This window comes from Pseudochaenichthys georgianus, chromosome 21, assembly GCF_902827115.2.
Source record: "Pseudochaenichthys georgianus chromosome 21, fPseGeo1.2, whole genome shotgun sequence".
In the NCBI taxonomy this organism is placed as follows: domain Eukaryota; kingdom Metazoa; phylum Chordata; class Actinopteri; order Perciformes; family Channichthyidae; genus Pseudochaenichthys; species Pseudochaenichthys georgianus.
Genome location: NC_047523.1, coordinates 22,115,513 through 22,140,164, shown reverse-complemented (window position 1 = coordinate 22,140,164; position 24,652 = coordinate 22,115,513). Strand labels below are relative to the sequence as shown.

The 24,652-nt window shown below is 40.2% G+C and overlaps 2 protein-coding genes across 2 annotated transcripts in view; both read left to right on the top strand.

Annotated features, from left to right (window-relative positions):
• abca12 (ATP-binding cassette, sub-family A (ABC1), member 12) overlaps positions 1-20,604 on the top strand; it is a 64,021-nt gene extending 43,417 nt beyond the window's left edge. The window contains exons 41-56 of the mRNA XM_034110277.2: positions 2,237-2,324; positions 2,622-2,730; positions 4,617-4,671; positions 6,576-6,753; positions 7,678-7,793; positions 9,925-10,087; positions 10,790-11,043; positions 11,385-11,589; positions 12,403-12,512; positions 13,301-13,451; positions 17,111-17,245; positions 17,832-17,935; positions 18,169-18,261; positions 18,453-18,558; positions 18,840-18,977; positions 19,444-20,604. Of these exons, the coding sequence (XP_033966168.1) occupies positions 2,237-2,324; positions 2,622-2,730; positions 4,617-4,671; positions 6,576-6,753; positions 7,678-7,793; positions 9,925-10,087; positions 10,790-11,043; positions 11,385-11,589; positions 12,403-12,512; positions 13,301-13,451; positions 17,111-17,245; positions 17,832-17,935; positions 18,169-18,261; positions 18,453-18,558; positions 18,840-18,977; positions 19,444-19,548 (2,110 nt within the window). The 3' untranslated portion in view covers positions 19,549-20,604. The remainder of the gene's footprint in view (positions 1-2,236; positions 2,325-2,621; positions 2,731-4,616; positions 4,672-6,575; positions 6,754-7,677; positions 7,794-9,924; positions 10,088-10,789; positions 11,044-11,384; positions 11,590-12,402; positions 12,513-13,300; positions 13,452-17,110; positions 17,246-17,831; positions 17,936-18,168; positions 18,262-18,452; positions 18,559-18,839; positions 18,978-19,443) is intronic.
• Positions 20,605-22,309: 1,705 nt separating this feature from the next.
• Positions 22,310-24,652, top strand: part of bard1 (BRCA1 associated RING domain 1) — a 32,077-nt gene continuing 29,734 nt past the window's right edge. The window contains exon 1 of the mRNA XM_034110175.2: positions 22,310-22,480. Within this exon, the coding sequence (XP_033966066.1) occupies positions 22,383-22,480 (98 nt within the window). The 5' untranslated portion in view covers positions 22,310-22,382. The remainder of the gene's footprint in view (positions 22,481-24,652) is intronic.

Below are 24,652 nucleotides of genomic sequence, written 5' to 3'. Positions count from 1 at the left end.
AATAGCAAAAATATCCAATCTATATGTTTTTCCGCCTCCCGCCTTGAGAGCTTAGAGATACATTTTTGACTTGTTACTTACTTTGTTGTTATTTCCACCATCACCACCGCCATCATCATCGTCATCACCAGGCTGCTTCTTCTGAGGCTCGGCAGCTGCCACAGTATTTTGAGGCTTCTTGTAAGAGAAGCAAGATGAATTAAAGGGGGATGAAATTATTTTGTAGTTAGCTTTCTATGACATTATGACTAATTTGTCCAAGGTTTTTGTCCATTGATTTGATTTCCATTATGATATAATACACATGTGCAAGCGGAGGTTCTTGGCCTGTTGGCAATGAACAATTTGGCACTGATGAGATTAGCCCTGGACAAACACACATTTGTAGACTATTGCCTCCTACAGAGTCACACCATAACATATGCATCCTTAGGACAAGAAAAATGTTACTCACCTGCAATTGTTTTGAGGTTGCTGCACACTTGTTAGAGAAGGAAGACAGTATGTTAGAATTGTTGAACAATTAAAAATACAAACAGCAGGTGAATTGCCCTAATCAGCCTAACATCATAAAAATCTCCTCTGATTAAGTAACAAGTAAAATAAAGTGATACAAATAAGAGGAACTTACTCTTCCAGCAAGCGAGGCAATGTCCTCCTTCATTTGAGGAATATCTAGTGTGGGGTTGTACAGAAGGGAACAAATAAAATCACACCAATTACAATCATCAGATCACCATAGCTGCAAGCAACTTGGATGCTATTTGCATCTAAGTTGTAACACGGTCCATTGACAGCACATTTACAAAACAGAAAAGTCCTATCCGATTGTATAATATTGCAATACAATAATACTTACGCTTTATTATGAGGTCTTTCAAATGATCATTTTCATTTTTCAGGGCCAAGTTTGCATCCCTCAACTAGTGCTGTCAAAGTCTATGAAGCTGTCTAAGAAATCTATGAAAATGTTTAATTTACAACACAATTTTAGTGGGTGTCCCTGCTTCTTCTCTCTCTCAGCCAAGGGGTCCTTGGTCTGAAAACGTTGTCTGGTTTACAGGCTTTTGTTCATTTAATTAATTACTAAAGCTAAATAAATATGGATAGCGTGTACATACTTGCAACCTTGATGATCCTGGCTTGATACACCGGCCACTGTCTATTAGCTCCCTTGCGTCCATGGCGCGTTAACTTTTTAACAATAATGTACAATTATCAAATATTTAATAATTTACTAATCTTAAACTGATCAGCTGACGTCGAGCGGATATAAACATCCGGTTCCGGTCCTGGGTGAACTAAACTAAAATGTTGCTTCATACAATAAAACATACCGTAATCAAACAATATTGTCTTTATACATTGAATTGTCTTGGGCAATCCGCAAACCTCAATCTGCATTGAATGGACATAATTACAATGATTAATTCATGTAGTTATATAGAACTTTGGAATAATATGCACATTACCACATTACCTTGCAAAGACCTATATGTAGGCATTCTGTATGACATATATGCAAAAAGACAGATATATGATCTATATATGAGGCATTATGTAGGAGATATATGCAAATATATGAACCTGACTTGGCATATATGTGGAAATATATGAGCTATATAAGACACATATATCTCCTATTAATCCACATATATGCACATATATGAACCTGAATATGGCATATATTCTGCATATATTTGCCATATATTGGCATATATGTTCCTATACTTTCTTTCCGTGTGGGTTGTACTGTAATACTGCACATTTATAAATACCACAGTTCTTTCATTAGTGGATCATATGTTCGTAATTGAACATATGATCCACTAATGAAAGAACTGTGGTATTTATAAATGTGCAGTATTACAGTACAAGCAGTACAAGTATTACATTGCGCTACCTCATTCAGCAAAAATGACATAACAGACATGAACTCAAATAGAAATCTTTAAGATTATTTCATTAATAGTCAGAACTGGCAAAGTTGCTATTGCTGGGAAGTGCATTGTATATAAAACGTGCTCTGCTTAACACAAGTAGGTTTTTAGTATCTTGTCAATTTTTGGTCATACTTTTATCGTGGGGTCAAATGTTTTCACCAAAATGCTTCTCATTTGCTGGTTAATATGTAATTCAAAGAAAAACAAGCAAGCGAAAGAGATAGTTTGTCTTTCTTAGCAGCGTTCGGAGCCCTTTGTTTTGATCTATTTATATATATATTATTTTTTTATAGGTATGGTGGCTTTTCTTTTGGCGAGTCACTCCCTCACGACTTAAAGATGGATTTAACAACAGTGCCCAAAAACCGTACACTGTCTAAGGTAACTTTTCTCTTTTTCCCAGCTGCCTGTCTCATTATCACTTTAATGGCTTCACTGATGTAAAGTTTAAACATTACATCTTATCTTAAGATTGGATATTGGCTACAAGATAATCAAGGCTTGCAGATAGAGCTGCATTGTTACGCCATCAGTGTCATCATAAACATGCTTTATTGAAGCAATTCCGCAGCAGTTTTTAGCGTGTACATTTCCTAGGGATATAGTTGTCTTTCATATCCTGATTTGTAGCAGTGAGATTGATGGTTTCCATGCATGTTTGTGTTTGAATGTGTTTAGGTCTGGTACAACCCAGAGGGCCACCACACAATGCCGGCATACTTAAACAGCCTCAACAACATCATCCTACGCTCCAATCTTCCAGCAGACAAGGACCAACGAGAATATGGTGAGCTGGAGTTTGAGTTTCTTTTGAAACTCTAGAGAAGGCCAAGGGACACAGTCTGAGAATAAAGTGTAGTTGATTAAGAATTATATCCACACAGATGCAAGAACAGATCCCTATGTTATCTTTACATGATATTAGCTTCTCTGCAATTTACTCTTATTGTGTGACATATTAAAATGATTTAGAAACACATCTAAACACATCATTTGTTTAGTTGATTGTCTGTATTAACAAAGGGTATTGTACAAGTTTTAAATAAGACATGACTGGGATTAGGCCAAGGGGATGCACACACAAGGTGCTGCTGATTAAACACCTTGATCATTCTATAGACTAACTATAAACAGAGCTGTAAACAGTGTGTTTACTCATGGTTCATTCCACTGAATTAAAGCCAGGGGGTGCTGTGTGTCTTTAGACTCACATCAGTATGCATGGTGAATACTGATGAGTGCCGCTCACTGGGGTAACATCTGGCCCACGTTTTCAGTACTGTTTCAGCTCTGTCTCTCCCTGACCATCTGCCTGCGGGCAGGAATATGCAAAACACACACACACAACACACACACACACACACACACACACACACACACACACACACACACACACACACACACACACACACACACACACACACACACACACACACACACACACACACACACACACACACACACGTATTCGACACAGGATGAAAAAGGTGCTCGAGGGGTTGAGTGAATTGTATGAGGTGGAGATCTGGGGAGATTACTTTTCAAGGTGATGGTTCATTTGTCAAATGTGAAGCCCTCCCTCTCACAATGTGAACTGCGGTACCAACTCTGGGTGGGACACTTTAGAGGTTGCCATAAAACCGTTTGTTTAATGTCAGTCTCGCAGGCATTTTGAAGAACTGCCCGCTGCCACAGATGTGCGATCAGTCTTCTTTCCACTGTCCACAGAGATTCTGTATCTTCGCCCAAACTGTTTCTCAGCTGTTTAATAATCCATCTTTAGAGGACATAACTCTAACATAAACCATAATAGCTTGGGGGTGATAACTAATATCTAATAGAACATGTATGGATCAATGGAAAAGAAGGATTCAAATCCAATCAACTCTGGATGGATTATGACACTTCTTAGCGGATTAATCCAGCAGACATTCAACAGAAAAAAAGTCAGAAACATCAATAATACAAATTTAATTGTAAAAGTGAATTTGATCAGATATGGTAAATAATCACTGGTTCCAACTACTCAAATATGAATATGGTATGAAATGATTACCTCTATGTTATCATATCTGATATATATATATTTGGGTTTAGGTCTGTTGGTCCTACAAAATTAGCAATTTGTGATTTTTAGGATTTCTGAGCCTCCATTTGAATTATATACAGTAGATCAATCAAGAAAATGGCTGATGAATCAATTATAAAAATATCTGGTTGTTACAGCTGAAGTTGATTATAAAAGATGCAAATCAGATATCTGGTAACATCCCTCTTTAGAGCAGTAGTAATGAAGTGTTAATGATTACGGATTAGATTTGGATTAGTTCTTGGAACCCTTTAAATCCACCAAAGTGCCCTTAAGCAAGACACTGAGCCTCCAACCTACTCCAGTGTTGCCTTGGTCACGCTCTTTAATCTCAAGAAATGTGAGCAGAGACATGTAGGGGAGCAGCTCATGTCTGTGAGCATTCAGAAGCCCATGAAACAATGATAAAGAAAATTCAATTTCCTTTGTGTGCACTGGCAAATGAAATCATCTTGCACAATATATTTTCCAATTGACTGTGTCCCAGGCTAAGAGAATATCATTGCTCATTTGGTTTCTGTGCTGAAAAATTGCCTGTGTGCTGTTGTTTTTCTCTTGCTAACTTAATACTCTTTCTATTACAGCCATTGCAGTTTCCAGTCACCCCTATTTCGGCCGAGCGGATGATGAAGATTCAATGTAAGGGCTTAGAGTGTAATTTCTTCCTCCTGCTGAACCGTCTGTCACTATTCTACATTATCAACGACTGCACTTTCAAACAAGAGTCTAATTAGTATTCTAATTGGTGAAAATAAGAAGAATATTCTCGGCCTGCTGTTTTGCTGAGCCGAAACTAAATTATTGAAGCATCCTACTTTTCAATTCAGGACATGAAAGTCAGGTTGGACTCAAGGCAGGCATACATGACAGCAGTATTTACCCATATTTGATTGTCTAAATGGATTTCCCTGAGCTTGCACTATTGATCAGCCTCCCAATATAATGAGTGTTTACCCTGAAGGTGGCACAGAGGTGCATTGATTCTACCCCACTCCCCAAAATGAGTTTATTTAAAATACTCCACATTCTCTTTTGAGAGACCCAGACTACAGAAATAGTGCTTGGGTGAATGTATGTAAGCAAACAAACATGTGTGTGTACTCAAATCAAATAAGAGTGGATTGAGGAAAGCTCTCGTCTCTAGAGCTTTATTAGCACTAACTATTTCCCTGTGTTGTTGACTGCCCTATTGGATTATATACATACTGCACATTTCTTTATGTGTATGGTATATACAGAGCTGTTAGCCTGCTTAGGTACTGCAGTGACTGCAAATCCACAGTCATCCTTCTGTGATATTTTGCTTCCTCACCTGATTTATTCATTTGCACTGAGCTGTGTTAAAGATACAACAGGGTTATTGCTTCAAATGTCTTGACTCTCACAGTGTGGTAGCTTTTGCCCATAAGAAAGACAAGGGTATACTGGGCATACTGCTAACAAACGTGCTCAGTAGCCTCTGCTGCTGCTGGCTATCCTCTGTTGTTACTGCTGCCCTCAATCGTCCACCACAAGTCCCTCTTTGCTGTTCTCTCTCCTTCCTACTCAGTCACTCTGCCAGCCTCATCCTCTTGTCCTGCCTCATGCAGCTTCTATTTGGTGGTGAGATGGTGAGGCGAGAGGTAGAAGTAGTCCAGCAGTTTGTAAGATGGGAAAGACAGCATTGGAGGATGAACAGGTAGCTGCATCAAGAAAGTTTGAATGAGTGCACTGGGTTGAAGAGCAGCTGAGGGATCAAAGCCTGGGTGTCTGGAGTTTTGTCTGGACAAAAAGCTGCCGGCTCACAGCAACACCACCGGCGCACTGAACATACAGCAGTGTGAAGTTGTTATTTTATACGTCGCCATTTGTTTTGTTTTCAGTTATTATCTTGTCAGAGGCGAGGCACAAGCATCTCTTTTAACAAAGCTGTTTGTCATTAATGGAATTCCATGTATTGTGAGCCACTTCAATAGTTCAAATGAGTCAGGTCCCAGCAGGGAACAATAGGATTGTTTGTAGGAGGGCTCCTAAAATGGGCCATTGTTTTCAGATGGGATTTACAGCAGCTTGCCTCATTCAACGTGACTCAGTACAGCAGAGAATGTTAAATTGTTGTTGTTCTTAGATCTAAACCTGTAGCTATTGTAGCATTTAAAAAGGACAAATGATGGTCTGTTTTAGCGAATGTCTCTTAAAGCCTCCCTGCAAAGTTATTTGTTAAGTCGTGGGTGGAGATACTCTGATGGGGGCGGAATATTTGAATAAGCCTCATTGCGACATGAAGGAGATCCAAACTAAATGTTTGTTTCATCACATGTTTTCTGATCTAGAAAAAACCCTGAAATGTGTTGGTTAACTGAACAACACAAAGACTGTCAAATAAGACAAGTGTTTTATATATTGTCCCCTTTTCACAGAAAAAACCCAATTTACCCAGCAGGAATCTAATGGCCATTAGTAGGATTGATGTGGTTGAATGCTAATTCTCTAATTACGGACATAGCTGGTAATTAATGATGCCAGTGTTGCCATCTGAATGACCCTATTGTTTTCCCTTACAGTATCCAGGGAATGCTCCAGATCATGGTGGCTATGTGTGTGCTGACGGGCTATTCAATCACCACAGCCAGCTTCGCCATCTACGAGGTCAGCGAGCACCACAGCGGCTCCAAGAGGCTCCAGCACATCTCTGGCATCAGTGAGCCCATGTACTGGACTGTGAACTTCATTTATGACATGGTAACGTCCCTCAATCAGCTAACAGGAGACTCACATTGACATCTTGTTTACTCATTTCTTCTTGGTGATAAAATGGGTTTGAATTTGAATTGAACATGTTGTCTAAGGGAAGTCTAACCCTCAAAATCACGCTCACTAAAAGCAAAACTAAACATTGGTGAGATTTATTTGGGCCCCATAACAATCATTTTACATTGCAAATATAGTGATTCTAGTGTTAACTTTCATCTTCTTGCGAGCATGTAACCCTCATTGGGCCGGGCAACTGACAAACCATTCTCGATGTGTCCTTAAAGGCGGGGTAGGTACGTTTCAGAAACCGGCTCGAGTGCACTAAAATTTGAAAATACACAGCCGAAAAGAATCCGCCCCTTGCTTCAGACTTCCTTCCAGAGCACCTCCTCCAACACACACGAACGCGCACATGACGTCAGCAGACTGGTGAAAGTGGCCGCCTGTTGCTGGAGAGTCATTGAAGTACTGCTGCAATGCACGGCCAATGACGGCACGCCAAATGTGGGCACGAGATACATTTGTGCGTGCACGAGATGGAAGGCTGACAGACAGGGCGGCAATCGTAGTACTGTAAAAAGTACAACCAATCCGTTTAGCCGGGCCGGCTAAACGGATTGGTTGTACTTTTTACAGTACTACGGCTTCCACAGATGACATTTTGTATGGATTTTTTGTCAAAGCACTTCAGATATTCATTGCTATCGGGATGTTAAGAGCATTCCATGGAATATAACAAAAAGTGTATCTCGAGCCGGTTTCTCAAACGTACCTACCCTACCTTTAATGATGTATTAATTGATTGCTCAACATATTTTGATATCGTTATTAAAAGATTGATTCATAATTTAATTTGTACATCGTTTTTATTTGCCCTAATGTTGTCTCATTGTGTCCTATCTCTTCCTACAGGTCATGTATTTGATCCCTGTGACCTTGACTGTTGCTGTCATCGCAGCCTTCCAGATTCCAGCGTTCACAGAGCACCACAATCTGGGTGCTGTCACCCTGCTTCTGGTTCTCTTTGGGTGAGTTATTTGGCTTTATCTGTGAGTCTTGCGCAGCCTAATAGCGTAACACGTGCTGGATTTACAAAGTGAGTTTATGGCATGTTTGGTCCTTTTGCCTTGTTGTTGCACTAAGTGCCACTTTTGGTCAATTACATTTTTGACCCAAAGTGATGTGATGATGAGTCAACCCACCATGAGGCTGACGCATCGGGGTTATTCAAGGGCTTCAACTGTACTTACTTTTTCAAATTCAGCTGTTTGCTGCACCTCAGGCGAATGGTTTAATGAGTTATAAAATAGCACTCTCTTAAAAAAAAGGCTCCATTTCACCATCCTGGGTGAGTGGTTCAGAAATAAAATAGGTATTTATAATATGTAATATATATATAATAAGAGTTGAACTAAAACACACGGCCAAAGGTAAACAAAATCATCTATCACATGCACCCTAAAAGACCAAAATACAACAAGCATATATTAAGGATGGTTTGTTAATCACAGCACAGCGTAGAAACAACGATTAAATACCCCTTTATTTGATAGTAGATTAAAGTGGGTGCATCAATGATGTTGGTTATAATCCCAACGGCACAACTACTGCAAATAGGTCAGAAATAAGTTGGTCTGTAAAATGATGACAGACAGTGTTATTAACCTCTGGGTTTGTTTTCAACATCATCTGACTGCTTTTGTTTATACTCTGATCCAAGTGACAGCATCAAAACTCATTTGATTTAGCCTCATTCTGCAGCCGGGCAATGATCCTCACCGATAACCTAAATGAATATGTTCAAAAGCATGTCCTCATCACATGCACGCTTTATTTTCAGTTTTACTCTGTGTGCCACCAGGTTAGATTTACAGCACTGAGCATACGGAGGCTGTTGCCTTTCAAAAGCAAACACAGCTCCATTTTTCAGAGTCTCTTGCAAAGACAGATGGTTGTAGGACTGAAAGGCTGATAGAGAAATCACTACTAACATGTGTATCTTATTCAAGCCAAATACAGTAGAGAGACAGGGAGACAGACAGACAGGGTGATCAGGATTCTCTTCATAAAAATATGACTTTACAATAAGAGAAGGAGATTAATGCAAAGGTTCAACGCTGATGCAACGCCATGTTTCCCCACATCTGATTACTGAGATTATTTACATCAAATGTAGCTCAAACTTTGTCTCCTGTGTTTCCTGTTGCTGCCTCATTCTGGGCCTTAGATCTTACGAGGCCAAGTCAGCACTCTGCTCCTCGTTTATCAGACAGATGTCTCCCTCCCAAGCAATGAATAATCGCAGTCTGTCAGGCGGCACCCACCTGGTCTGGTCTGCAGCCTCCTTGCTTCTGTTCCTTGTCATGGCTTGGCACCCACATTCTGCCTACCAAGCACCTTTTTATTTTAGAGCATGGCACACAGCTGCTTTGTCTCTGTCTGCCTCTATGTGTTTGTCTCTTCCTTTTCCCAGCCTACTTTTTCCTTCTTCATTTCGTTGCCCCTCCTTCGCTTTCCCTCCTCTGCCTTGCTGACCTAGACACCCCAATCAAACGATCAAGCAGATGATGTGAGAGTAAGGAGAAAATGAAAAAAACAGGAAAGGGATTTTCTGCCAACAAGGGAATAAAGGGAGAAGTAATTTATCTTCCTCTATTTTGGCATCATGACTAAATGTTTACCGTCCTCATGTGTGGTATTTTTCCTCCCTCCCCTTTTCAGTATTCTTTGGTTCAGTATTCTTTGGTTCCTTTTTTTCATCAGGCTCACTGCTGCTGTGTTCAATCTCTGAAAGGCTTGAACCAATTCAGTTAAATAAATGCAAAGTCATGTATTTTAGAAGGTGCAATTGTGAGGACTGGATGAATTTTCCATATCCACTTTGTGTGCTTGTGGGTCTTCCTGCATTTGGAGGTAGCCCAGCCAGATCCCCGCAGGGTTGTGTGTGTGTGTGTGTGTGTGTGTGTGTGTGTGTGTGTGTGTGTGTGTGTGTGTGTGTGTGTGTGTGTGTGTGTGTGTGTGTGTGTGTGTGTGTGTGTGTGTGTGTGTGTGTGTGTGTGTGTGTGTGTGTGTGTGTGTGTGTGTGTGTGTGTGTGTGTGTGTGTGGCTATTTTTGCTTGATGTTATGTTTAAAGTATCCTATCACTGTCACCTCCTCAGGTTTGCCACCTTCCCCTGGATGTATCTGTTATCAGGCATCTTCAAGGATGCAGAGATGGCCTTCATCGTCTATGTGTGCATCAATCTCTTCATCAGTATCAACACCATCATGTCCACCTCCATCCTGTACTTCCTGAGTCAAATTTCCTCCAGAAACTCTGAGGTCAGCTGAGTCTAGAGGCCTCATATTAGCAATTGAATATCTGAAGTAGATACATGCAAACTTTGACTGTGGAGTTGCAGGAGGTGAGAAGAGCAAACAATTCTACTGACGACAATGAGAAGATTCAAATCCTGTTGAGCTATTGTGTTACTGTCGAATAGTCTTGATTTTGCCAGCTCTATTTAAGACATATACCTGTGTAGAATGCCCTTGGTGTTTTTTTACAAATTGAATCAGGCTCATCCTGTGTCTTTTTAGAAAGTTTTAATTGACAATAATCTAATCTTTTATTCTTATCTAAAAAATACGAACTATTTGAGTAAAGTTATTTTTGAAACATATGGCATTTATGATTTTTTTTATTCCACCGCGGTTGATGTCAGTTTTAGATTAAACTCAAGTCAGTAAGTCACTCTGAATCCTCCTGACTGAAGGAACTTCAACATTGAAAAAGAAAACGGCCTATACTATTTGGTCTCCAAGTTTAAAATCGGTTAAACTAACTGTAAGACTCATCTCTTTTTATCAATTATATTGCATGTTTATATAGTTATAGTTTTTCATGGAAAAAGGGCAAAAGGCATTTCTATTTATAGTTTAAAAAAACAAACAATTTACCACTGCTCTAGTCTCGTAATTCATACCCACTCTTCGCACCCTCCGTCCTCTCCATTTCTTCTGTTTGATCCTTTGCTGCTGCAGCTCATCCAGGAGGTCTTCAGGAGGCTGAGTGAGGCCTTCCTGATCTTCCCCCAGTTCAACTTTGGGAACGGGCTGATGAAGCTGGCCAGGATGAACATCGAGGTCCAGCTGCTCAGTGGCTACGGCATCGACGCCTATAAGAACCCGCTCTCCATGGACGGCCTGGGCTGGATGTTCTTCTCCTCCTTCATCGAGGGCGTGGTCTTCTTCTCCCTGCGCCTCCTGCTCAACAGGCTCCTTATACGTAAAGTCAGGTGAGTAACCAGAAGCCTTAGATGGTATACGAGAATCATAATAAACTCCTCTGGTACACACATATCTCTGGCAAAAGCAATACCATTATTGAATAAGCATGAAAGTCTTTACATTAATTTATGAAAACAATAACAAGGTCAATGAAGTGTTTATTTGTATTCAAAATCAACAAAAATAAAACATTTTGGAAAATAAAAGCCAGACATATTGGGCTCCAAAGAGTTCACTTCAGTTAAAAAAATATCTCCAAATCTCAGACAATCACAGATTGTATCTGTCTGCCAGTTTTACACAGTAACTTCAACACCTAGCAGTAAAAACATACTTTTCACTTTTGCAGGAATCTGATTTTCGGCAGACAGACGGTGCCTCAGGTGTCTTGCGAGACCGAGGATGAGGATGTGGTGGCGGAGCACCAACGGGTGTCCAGTGGAGCAGCCAGCACCGACGTGCTGCAGGTCAACCAGCTGACTAAGGTCTACCAACAGTTCAATAAGAAGGTCCCTGCTGTCAACAAGATCTCTGTGGGCATCCCTGCAGGAGAGGTGAGCCTTGTTCCTATAGGAGGAACATAAACTAACACAACACACAATTAATAAAGTCAGCAGCAAATGTAAAGCGACATTGTTAAATTAGTGACTATTGTCAACCCCTTTTGACAACAGCATGAACATAATCACCAACAATATCAAGTGTACTGCTTAAGAGTTGAAGATTCTGGTCATGTTGTGCCCAGATTAGAAAATTATTCACTTTACAGTTCACTACACTCATCACAATTCACAGTTGAATTTCAAACAAAAGGAAACACAATTTGTGAGCCCTATTGTCTGCTATAAAAACAAACAGAAATCAATGCTGGTTAGAGATAAGTAACACCACGGCACTTTCATCATCCACTGAAGGTCAGTCAAAGATTTAATGTTGAATTTCTCTGTCTCTTTTCTAACCAATTTCATTCTCATCTTTAAAATGAACAACATCTACATTTATACATGCAACATTCTTACTACAGATAATCTGCAATCAATGTTTTATTTTAAAAACAATTTAGTTAATTTAGCCCCTGCTATAGTGGAAGCGTTGCTAGAGAACATCACATAAATCACCAGGTGGCTTTGACAGTAGGAAATACTTGTGTGTTTGTAGTAATATATTGTTATTGTTTGTTCTTATTAAAGTTGTCCAATATTATTTAAAATCATATTCCTCTTTGTGATGGCTGGATAAATGAAGGATACCACCCATGTGTTACTCTGTTTTCCTTATCTATGGGAACTTAGGGAAATCATAACACTATGGTACTATATAAGGGACAAATGCCTCAGGGTTACTGAGCAGTGTGTGTCCAATTACAGTGTTTTGGCCTTCTGGGAGTAAACGGAGCTGGAAAAACAACCACCTTCAAGATGCTGACAGGAGATGTGAGCCCGACGGACGGCACCGCACAGATCAGGGACCGGGATGGGTAAGCTGATCATGAATTAATTCATTATAAACTTCAGCATAGCATGACATCTTAAGAACTTGTGTTTAGTGCCTCTTAACTTTTGAGTAAAAATATCGATTTGTTTTTGCCATCCCTTTACTTCAATATAGTTTACCTTGTATTTATAGTCAGAAATAGATCTTACCTGTACACTGAACACATAAATGTGGCAGGGTTATGTAACAGTACAAAAATGCTAATTTCCCCCAAAATATATTTGATCATTTGTTATGGTTAAAGCTTTATAGTCACTGGCAGCAGGCCATATTCACCCTGTTGCTTTCCCTTCTGTTGACACACTGCATGCCCATTCCTAAATAAATCAAGTTAAAAGTTGTTTACTTAAAATATATTCCGGCCAGCTTGAAAATGTTTTATGAAAATTACTTTAGAGAACACGACAGAAGCAATCACAGCACAAAGATTTCATTCAATTTCTACAGGTGCCCAATCTACTCCATCTAATGAATCCTAGATTAAATTAGCAATTATCCACAAATGAGGGACGTTATTGCCTCCCATCAGCGAAGATGTGAACATAAACGATTTGGGTTTTAGCGAGTAGCAGCTGTGTTTCATATCAATATCTCAGAATCTCCTATACAAGTATCAACAACGGTACTCCTTTTAAAAGCTCTGTTTTTAAGATGGGTATTCCCAGCAGGCAGCAGAGCCGTAGAGCACCCTACATGTCCATCTGCCCTACACCATGTGCTGGAGACCATTAAAGGAGACCATTAAAGAGAATGTGTCTTTTTCTTCCCCAGGCGCTTGGTAGACATCATGGAGTGCCGAAACGAGGGAATTAACATCGGCTACTGTCCCCAGGTGGATGCATTGGACGATCTGCTCACAGGAAAAGAGCACTTGTACTTCTATGCTCGCATTCGAGGCATCTCAAAGAAGGAGATAGACGGGGTAAGGAAACGCTGCACACTGTGTTTTTTAAAGCTCGGGGTAGTGACAACAGCATCCGCAAAATGACACTGGATCTGATATACATTTATAGGTGCACCCCCACTGCAGGACTGGTAACTGTTGATGCTCCCATGCATACTAAATCACAGGCTAGTGATGAGTGATGTGTGCTGAAAGCTGCACTATCTGGGGCGAAATAGGAAAGCTTTTGTTGTCAGCGCGCGCAAGCCAAACTTCAGAATCAAGCTGATGCCATTTGCTTCCATGCACACACATTTACATTTAAACAATACTTTGATGATGAGAGGATCTCATTTGACGTGTCACTTTACCCCCATTCTTCCATTTATCTTTCTGAGAACTAATCAATCTTGCCTCTGTGGTGATTACTGAGTGTGTCTGTCTTAAACTGCTGCTGCTGCTGCTGCTGCTGCTGCTGCTGCTGCTGCTGCCGACATGAGAGGAACCCACCAGAACAACCAATCACAGATGATGTGATTTCTGATTTTCCATCTCGACTTTTTTTCCCCTCACAAAGAAACAGAAAATAAAAAGTTCTGAAGCGTGTGAAAAATGTGTGGCGGTGACAAGTCATAATTGTATGCAGAAAAAAAATCTATTTCTCTTTCTCTCTCGACACCATTTTACAACTTTGGTTGCAGAAGCACAAAACATAGATTGGGTCTGACACTCTCAGTAATTTCACAGACAGCATCACACACAGATGTGCAACAATGCTCAGACACACACTTACTTACGCAGATAGTTGAGCACAGACATGGATCTGTCAGGCTCTAATCGGCAGCACTGCGGTTGTTAGAGCTCCTCTTCTCTGGTCAGCACAGTGACAACAATGGTTATAATGGCCACAGCATCGATGTCGGGATAATTCACAAAGATGAGGTTATATATAGAGTTCCTATTATGTTGTCTCCGGCTGAGAGTCCCCTATCTGTGGATAATGAGACAAGCCTTAATGGAATCATTTTGCATTGACATGGTTGTGTCAGGCTTAATGAGCTGTAACATCAAAGGTGATAGAAAGCGTCTTTTATGAGTGAACGTTAAAGCAAAAATATGTATACATTTTGATGTTAACCATTCAGGTTCATGCTACATTGCCTGGGTTTATCATACTTAATAATGAATAATTCCTTACATTTATTATAGCGCTTTTCCAGTGCTCAAAGCGCTTGCTGATGATACTTTGTATTGTCTACAGCAGGTTATGTTCTTCACCAGGGATGGGCAAATGGCGGCTCCCACCTCCTCTTTTTGCAGCCCTCAGATTAATTTATGAACAACGTAATTAATTAAAACAAAACAAATTACTGTTTTACCTGTAGTACTGATACCGTCCACTAGACTCCTAGTTACGTTGCGAGCTGCGTACATGATTTAAAATGCTGGCGCTGAGGAACAGCAGAGTGCGGGCTGACAGGTGTCTGTGTTGACATTCCCCTTATTGTGGAATAAGGGGAATGCAGATACAGGCTACACGTGTCTTAGGTTCAAGTTAGACAACTAATGTCCGGGTTAGTGTTCATGTTTATGTCATCTTAATGGTTAATCTCAATGCACACACATTTTCCGTGCTTTCCAATAGTTTTATTCCACTGTTAAATAACCTGTTCAATACAAACATGCCACTTGTACAAATTAAATAACATTTCTGTGAACTGATATTTAGTGAGCTTATTAGAGGATGTTCCCTGAAAGATTGTAAAATATCAATGAAGATGTCAGACTTAGTATATTTGTTAATAATTACATACAATACATGGAATGTGTGTGTGTGTTCCAAGTGAATCTGCGGCCCCCTGGTGGCCAGTACATCAATTATGTGGCCCCCACCACCATCAAAGTTGCCCATCCCTGTTCTACACTGTGCTCCAATAGCCTGGATGAGGGAATTCTATATAAAGGGCTCCACAGAGAAAAAGCAGATAATTAGTTTTTCCCGTCACAATTACATTTTTCTGAGGCTCAACATAAAACAGTTATATGTATAGACCTTTAAAAAACATCCTCTTGTCTTACACCACACAAGTGTTCATATCATTTTGTGGGATTACCTTGATTTTATGGACATGTATCAAGTCACTTGTATAAGCATATACTCTTACGTGAACAGCTATCTACTGCATTGGCTCGCGTCATTGATCTGCTTCCCCAACCTTGCAACTGATAGGAAACAAATAATGCTAAAGCTAACCGATGGATAATCACCTCTAGCTTTTTCTGAAAGAACCACTATTTACAGCTTGCTAATGGTTAATAGTTCAGCATAGAGATTTTAAAGCAACTGAAACAGATATGAGCCATTCATTTGTTTGAGTCCTGTTTTCAATGAGGTTTAACACGGAGAACAAATTGATACGCACCAAATATATTATGCTGTGTCAGTTCCTTTTCCATAAAGCTGCAGCCCCAGGACAGCGTGGAGCTCAGATTGAATAAAGTCACAAAGTAAATTCATTGTTGGTTTACAAACACAATGAAATATGCATGGGAGTGGGACAGATAGAAACCTCAGTTGATTACATTGCAGCTGACATATTAACAGGAGGCAATAAGAGAAATTCACTTTGAATATCAAATAGCCAATGAGTTGTAGTGCATCCTTTTCAGCTTTTTTATAAATGCACCTTTCCTGCAGCTCCTCAGTTGTATGCGTGGTGGTGGTATATTGGAATTCTTTCTCCTGAGAGATGTCCTCAAATTGATAGATTGAAGGGACTGAAAATCACCTTCCTTTAAAGGTCTGGTTTTGTTTCGATCTGCACGAGACACAGTAAGGGGCATTGACTTTCTCCTCATGTGCATGAAACTATAGGGAGCAGCATACAGTTCTATGAAATTGCCTCATATTCCTTTATGGTCCTAGAGCCATGCAGAGCAGCCATTACACCTACTGACTCCCAGTGTATAACGGCAAAACCATTACATATTTTCTTGATTGGTTGCGCAGGTCGGAGGTTTCCTTTGCCTTCTTAAGATGAAAACCTAGTAATAAGAAGACAACCTAAATGTAACTACATTTAATCTCATCCCTACAACACATTCAAGGATAAACTACTGTACGAAACAAAAGTCATATAGTCTAACGTCAAACTATTTCTTCTCAAAATATCATTTGTGATGTAATTGCAAGTCATACGATTTTTATTGTTTTAGGAAATGTATACTTAACTTGCACATGGTGTAAAACAAAAGTAGAGATAGCATAATGATGAATCCTGTGTCTTCAGAAAATGACTGACAGAATGCCCCAACCCCCTAATAATATGTACTACATTAAAATAGGATCAACTATTGTAGTTATACATTTTCTTTACCAATTAAAACTGCAGTCTCCATATAACTGCTTTTGACAGGGGTTAAAAAAAAACACTCACAATTAAAACAGAAACAGAAAACAACAATACAATGTCATGTGGACTAATTGATTGACACATTCATTGAACATCTAAGTGATAGCATAAAGCACCTGTGAGATGTGAATAAAGTAAACCTCTGTGATCTGCAGGGATAAGGAAGATAAGAGTTAAACTACTATTATGTTTTATCTTTTCAAACAGTAAACCTTTTTTCTCATGTGATGTTCATTATTTTTGTTCTACCACTGCCTAATCCCCTGCATGTTTTTATTTTAAAAGGTGGTGAACTACCTGCTGAAGAGGCTGGAGCTGAGCTACCATAAAGACATCATTACTGACGGTTACAGTTGCGGCACCCGCAGAAAGCTCTCCACTGCGCTGGCTCTCATCGGACATCCTAAAATCCTTCTCCTGGTGAGGAACCGCCCGTTGTCGCCGCTTTAGCTGCCCATTTAATTGCCTAACCGTCCACAAGACAGCTAATATTAAACCATATACTATTGTTCCTCCTGAAAGGGTCTTTGAAGTGAAGTAGATATTGATCCCCAAGCCTTGTCAGATCTCATATCTAGTTAATTAGTCTGTTTCCTCGGGCTCACCCAAGGGTGGTCTTCCCTGTTAGCTTTCAACTTTGTTTCTACCTTTTATCAAATCCTATCTTCTCTTCCTCTCTCTCCTTCCTGTTCTCAACTGTATCCTTACATTTTGTTTTCTCTGTGTGTCTTCTTAATTTCCCCATCCTCTTGAAGCTTCCCTCTGCCTCTTGTCTCGTCTTCATTTCTTCTCTTACCTTCCCCTTATTTACTTTCCCTGTAGCACTTGGCCTCCCATCTTCCTTGCTTTTGTGCAATTATGTATTTGTGTTTACTCTTTCTTGTTCACCCTGCCCTTGTTTTTCCAACCTCATTGTTTTCCCTTTATGTCTGTGTCGTGATTCCAACCTTCCTTTACCTCTTCCACACACATTTCTAACTTCTCCTCACTCTTCCTCTCTCTGCAGGATGAACCGAGCTCCGGCATGGACCCTCGCACAAAGCGTCACCTGTGGAAAATCATCTCTGAAGAAGTGAAAGGAAAATGTGCCGTGGTCCTCACTTCTCACAGGTTAGCTTCAAATACATACACCTGCTCAGTCACTCATCCCTGATCAAATGCTTTTGTTTTTGAATACACGATGTAAGGATAAGGAATACAATTTCAGGTTATACTGTAGAAAACAACAAGAATAAGCACTAAATGTTATTATTTCTATGTGACCACAGGCACTGCTCATTACTGTATGCTCAAAGGCTCCAAGTGTGACCTTTAATCTTTCTCTCTTTGTCTCTGTCTCTCAGCATGGAGGAGTGTGAGGCTCTGTGCAGCCGTCTTGCCATCATGGTGAAAGGTCAGTTCTGCTGCCTGGGCTCCCTGCAGCACATTAAGAACAGGTTAGTGACCTCTACTCAAATCCCAATTCAGCCATTACCGCTCTCTCCGCCCTGCGCACATAACCTCCATTTCCCCCTCTCCTGTGGCTCTTTGTGCAACTGAATGCTCAATTGTACGTGTAGCCATGTACCCCCCACCCCTCAGACATGTAATAACACAGTGCTTTGTTCGCAAAATCTCCTTTGTGCAGGTTCGGCAGCGGGTTCACTGTGAAGATGTACTTGGCAGATGCCTCCTGTGACGCTGAGGCAATCACTGTCTTCATGCGAAGTCGATTCCCCAGCACTTATCTCAAGGTGAGTTCTGCCAGCAATCCAAAGTAGTTGCAGGTACTTGGTAGAGAAGAGGGAAAAGAATGCAAAGTATACATTGTAGGGCATTTTGGTTGTACGTATGATTAGTTTCCGAGGAACATGTAGGGAGCCTTTGTGGTATTTTGATCCCAGCTATTATTTCAGGATTGAGGTGCAAAGTTTAATTTGCCTATGTTGGTATACACTGCTCTTCACTATGAATTGTGTTAACACAGAGAGCATATTTCAGAATATCTAATTGCCCCTTCTTTGTCAACACACAGGACCAGCACTCCACTATGGTAGAGTACCACGTACCAACTGCTCCAGGAGGGGTGGCTGACATCTTCGACCAGCTGGAGTCCAACAAGAATGCTCTGCAGATCAAACACTTCTCTGTGAGCCAGACCACACTGGACGAGGTAAGAAAAAGAGACAGGACATAAATAGAGTGAGAGGGGGGGACTAGTGTGCGGCTTTGTAGAGGGTGGGTGGATGGCAGCGAGGGACAGAAAAAAGGGACAGGAGATGAGAGAAGTAAAGAGAGAGGCTAGGAGGGGGAGCAGGGACAGAAGAAAGCTGAGTGAGAGACTATGTTTGAGAGTTTAAACTAAAGGAGGGAGAAGGAAACTGACAGAGGGTCTGCCTGAGGGAGGATAAATGGAATATGAGTTGGGGAGAGAATCCGTGAGCCTAATATGCAGCCAGTGCTGATATTCTTCAACTACTTTTCCATTTTGGGGCTCTGGGACTGGAAGATACCATAAGAAGAGTGAAAAGAGGGGGCGTTGAGGGAAACTGACCAGCAGATTCACTCGAATCGGTTCACAGAAAAATAACTATCTTTTATATCGGACTGACAGTTACATTGTTCCTGCACCTTCACAGGTCTTCATCAACTTCGCCCTGGGAAACATCGCCATGGAATCTATTTCACTGAACAGTGAAGACGGATCTGATGGCCTGGACTCCATCAAGGCAGTAGACATTTAGAAACAACTGCCATATTTTCCTGCTTTTTGTCTGCGTCTACTGTGAAATGAAATACCATTTGTTTAAAGTAAATCTTCTCTTAATATATATGGTGAAAAAAAGAGTTAATGTTTCAAAAATACTGATTATTTCTTGAAAGTGTCATGACTGATCACATACACGGTAACATACATGTTTATACTTAGTCAAATAAAATGATAATGTTAACACAATTACAAATTAACATTTGCATACAAGCGCAAATATAAAATGTTGATTAATGAAGTTTCCTGTCTAAATGGTTCACACCTGTTTACCTTTATTCTTTGGATCTCATTATTTATGAAGGATAACATTATATGTGTAGGCTATTATTTTATCTTTGTGGTTTGGGCATTGTTTAGCAAATGAAAAACACTGTATTTACTGTGGGGGAAACTTCTGTGTAGCAATGCAGTGGGAGTCACCGACTCATCATGAAGGAGACACGGGAAGAGCAGGAGCTTTGATGTCAAACACTGATGGTTTATTTAGGAGGTTCGGCCGGAGGATTCACATCACAAGTCCAAGAGCCAGAGGTTCTGACTTCACGGTAGAGTTGCCACGTCAAATCTGAAGAACTCTACCCCAGACCCATGTATTTAGCTAGTCCGAGAGCATCATCCACATGCTGCATAACAAGATAAAATCATAACACCTCTATCAGCTGACGCCAACAGGCAGGAACAGGGAGACAGAACACTGAGAGCACAGCAGCCAAGGTTACAGGTGTGTGCTCAGTCAGGACAGTTTGAACTGATAAACTGGGTCAAAGTTATGGGCCTTGGAAAATATTTCCCCAACATTTACTATTAAGAATAATTTTCATTTGAATGTAATTTTGGAAAAACTGAATTTTACATAATCTTAAAGCAATCACACAATAAATATACATATTGTATACAAATGTTGTATATTATTTTAACACTTATATACATGTTATTGTGCCTACTGTCAAACGAACATCCTGAATGTGGACTTTTTTCATGCCTATGGACCACATTTTCTTAATGTACCCTGCCTATTTTTACTATTCTAATAAAGCTATTTTCAAATGCAGCTGCTGTCTTTAGCCTAGATATTGTACATGTTTCACTTATAAATCTTATACATATTATATTTGTACCCCTATGGTCGACCTGCCACCTCAGTCTAGCTGATTTGTTATGTTTTGAATATGACTCCAATGAGATTTTCATTTGGCCTTTTTAAATGCGGTGAACTTTGGGTCCAAGGGCTCTCTGTTTTGGGCCAGAGTGTATACAAATGTGATAGAGGCCACTTTATGACATTAAAACTGATCTTGGAGTTTACATAAATCGGTACCACTTTACAATAAGACTACCCTTATAAAGGATTCATAAAGGGTTTATAATTAGGTTGTAAACACTTTATTAATCATTAAGAACCATTTATAAACCAGTTATAACATAGTTGTCAAACATCAACACAGGCTCACTATTTGGCAAGATGACTAAGCCTTATAATGGCTACTTAGCGAGAATCAACTCAGTGAACAACAGATACCAAGGATGCTGGCCAGGGCTGGCCCTGACCAATTTGCTGCCCTAGATGTTGTACTGTCATATAGTATTTTATACCTGTTTTTCATCTATTCTCTTATTTTTTTATAACTATAATGATCATATAAAGGTGTGCCTTTACCTCACTGAGCTGAGTTTATCAGAGCTGCTCAGTCTTTCAGGAGAGCTCTCTAAAGCTCCCCCCCCCCCCACAGCCGCTTACACAGTAAATTCCAATGTTAATAAAAGCACACAGAAGCTGTAGGCCTATACGTTTTTTGGGTGTTTGATTTATTTTAAATTAACACCCACACAAAATTAAAACCTATAATTGCACACTAAAACCATTATTTTAAGAAAAGAACAATTTCACATAAACCTCTGGTTTTTACTGGGGCTGGGCCGAGCCGTTTTAAAAAAAAAGTCTAACTTTTTTTTCTTTTTCAATTCTTTGCGCCCCCGATGGGTTGATGCGCCCTTAGCATTCACCTATACAGCCTATGCTAAGGGACGGCCCCTGATGCTGGCTGATGAAGAAGACAAAGTAAGCTAAGCAGCCAATATAGACTTAGACAGGTAAATGTGGGCTCACTATTTGGCAAGCCAGTTCTTCAACCACAGTTGCCCTGTTTATCTCATGTCTTAAAAGCTTATAGGATTTATTTCCAGCCGGCTCTTTCGGCTCCCAAACGGCTCTTCAGTTTACCACATATTATACCTTTTATAATTAAATCAAATGTAGCCCTGTTTTGACTAATGATTGATATGTGTACACATCATGGTACACATTATATCACTTAAATTATTCAATACATCCTTTGTACTGAAGTATTATAACTGGAATCACAGGAAAACTGCCAATCAAACTGGTTGTAAGTTGATATTCCAAAATATTTTATCTTACCTGTTCATAAACACATATAGCTTATTTCGTCAAACATTTGTGCTAACTAACACGTAGTCTTATTGTAAAGTGGTAGGCTACCCATACATCTTGTTTCACAATATTGTAAATTCAAGCTAATTCAAAAAGGCTACAAGAAAAAAAATAAAACTGGTTACTAAATTAAAAAAAATCCGACACTTGATACAAACGAACAAGGATTGTTTGATGTCATTAATATATATTTGCATGTTATATTGTTTTATTGCAAACCGCACCGGAACTTGCGTCATCTGACTTCCGTAAATCTTTGGCGGGAGATGCAAGTATACAGGAAGCATACTCGGCTTGTTGTGCAAGCTTGAGTAGGTAGGTAGCAGAATAAAAACAAAGCAGACACATACAATCCTATGATAATGGAATATGATGTCGTCGTTCCTACACAGGATTGGAAGAACACTAAGGAGGCGGTTGCGAACTTTCGACAACTTCTGCTTTGCTCCAAATGGTAAGTTTACGTTAAAGTTACTGTCACGTAGAAGTGATGTAACGCTACCTTCGGGAGGTAATGTAGCATCATGTTTTGCCTAAAGGTAAACAAAGAATAAACACACGTTACAACTAGTCGATTAACCTACTGTAAACCCCTAGAAGACGATGCCTACACTATGCTCAGCACACGTTTAAGTTGTCAACGTCCTCACCTGATTGTAATAACTTTAATTGAAGCGTTTTCTATGGGCAGAGCACGGTGATTAACGTGCGCGTTTAGTGTCTGCTAAATTGAAAACAAATTCTATTTTATTATTCAGAGTAGGGTTGTACGGTGAGTCACAGCAGGAAAGTAAATTGCAGGTTAGATTTAAGTTATATGTTTGACATTACTCAATTCCCCCCTCTCAGTTTCATATTATAAAAAATGCTAAACATGTTCATGTTATTAGGATGCTGCTGTTTATTGAAAAGGAAATATCTTATTTTTGGGAAATAGATGCATTGTTACAACACTGGAAAGAAAAGTCACGCCTCTTTTTTTTATTGGAATTTTAGTGCTACTTTTATTTAATCTGAATATTTAAATGAAACATATCTCATTGTTTTCAAAGCCTACAGAAATCTTTTTATGTAAAACCTAGCTTTAAATTATTAAAAAGTCGTGTTTTTTTTTTCCCGAAAGGTTTCATGTTATGTGACCAAGTGACTACAAATGAATGCAGAACTAACATACATACATACACATGACAGTACTACACATAGCCTACTCATCGGTTTGGCCTGAGGAGTGAAAAGATGGCATTTTGTGCAAACGAAACTGCACTTAAAATAAAATTGTGGATATAAGAATTGAATAGTTGGACTACAGTAAATACATGCAGAAAGGTCACAGTGTAAACAGTAAGTATTTGTGTGATTTGGAAATGGTGGGTTTATTTGGTTTGAGTGGTAAGATATAGCAGCATGTTAACATATCTGTGTGGAGGAAATGGACATGTAACAGTCGGGATGCTAGGATGCTTTATTACCTCCAGCCTGATGGAAAGAGTTTGAAAAGTCAGAATATCTGACGCAAGGTTAAGATCAGACTAATAATAATAATAACTGATATTTCTATAGCGCCTTTCAAGGGACCCAAGGTCGCTTTACAGGAATAGGGCAAGGACAAACAAAACAAAGGTCAGACATACAAAACAACAGATCGATTTAAGGGCCGAAGGCCTTGATGAACAGATGGGACTTGAGGGCCCTTTTGAAGGCGTCCAGTGTGGGGATGTTGCGAATCTCCGCAGGGAGAGCGTTCCAGAGGGTGGGGGCTGCCACGCTGAAGGCTCTGTCCCCGAAGGTTCTCAGTTTGGTGCGGGGGATGGTGAGCAGGCCAGAGTCTGAAGACCGCAGGTTCCGGGGTGGGGCATGTGGGTGGAGGATGTCCGATAGGTACTGGGGGGAAAGGGCATGGAGGGACTTGTAGGTCAGGAGGAGGACTTTATAAGTTATGCGGAACTTGACCGGCAACCAGTGGAGGTGGATGAGGGTGGGAATGATGTGGTGCCGCTCCTCAGGATGATCTCTTTAGAAGGATTGGTAGACAACCACCCTCCTTTGGAGTTGAGAATCTTCTTAGCTTTTTGTTTTTACAGCATAGACTACACATTTCACAGTGGCGCTTTGTATTTCCAAAGGGAAGTGGTTACTAGGGTTGGGAACCGAAACTCGGTTCCAGATGAGAACCGATAACAAAATGCCGGGTACCCATACAAAATACACAATTTCGGTTCTGCTTAACGGTTCTGCTTAACGGTTCCTAAACGCGGTAGATCCTGTATTCCACCGGGTCCGTCTGCGCCGCGGTGACCCGGTGGAATACAGGGTAAAGACGGACTCGCCATCTAATCTGTGTGTTCTGGAGAATCACAGAGCGGCCTGTTGTCAGCGGGCCGTTAATAGTGTAATGCCTGTTAATAGCTTGCAACAGGCATAGCTCAGTTAAAATAAAGAACAGCTATTGCTTTTGACCTCTTTCTTTTACAATTTTGGAATTGAAACGGGGAATCGATAAGAACCGGAATCGATAAGCAGAATCGGAATCGATACATTTCAAACGATACCCATCCCTAGTGGTTATGGAACAAAACATCTCTATAACTCTTTTGACATTCATAGTCCGCAGTGGATGAATTCTAAC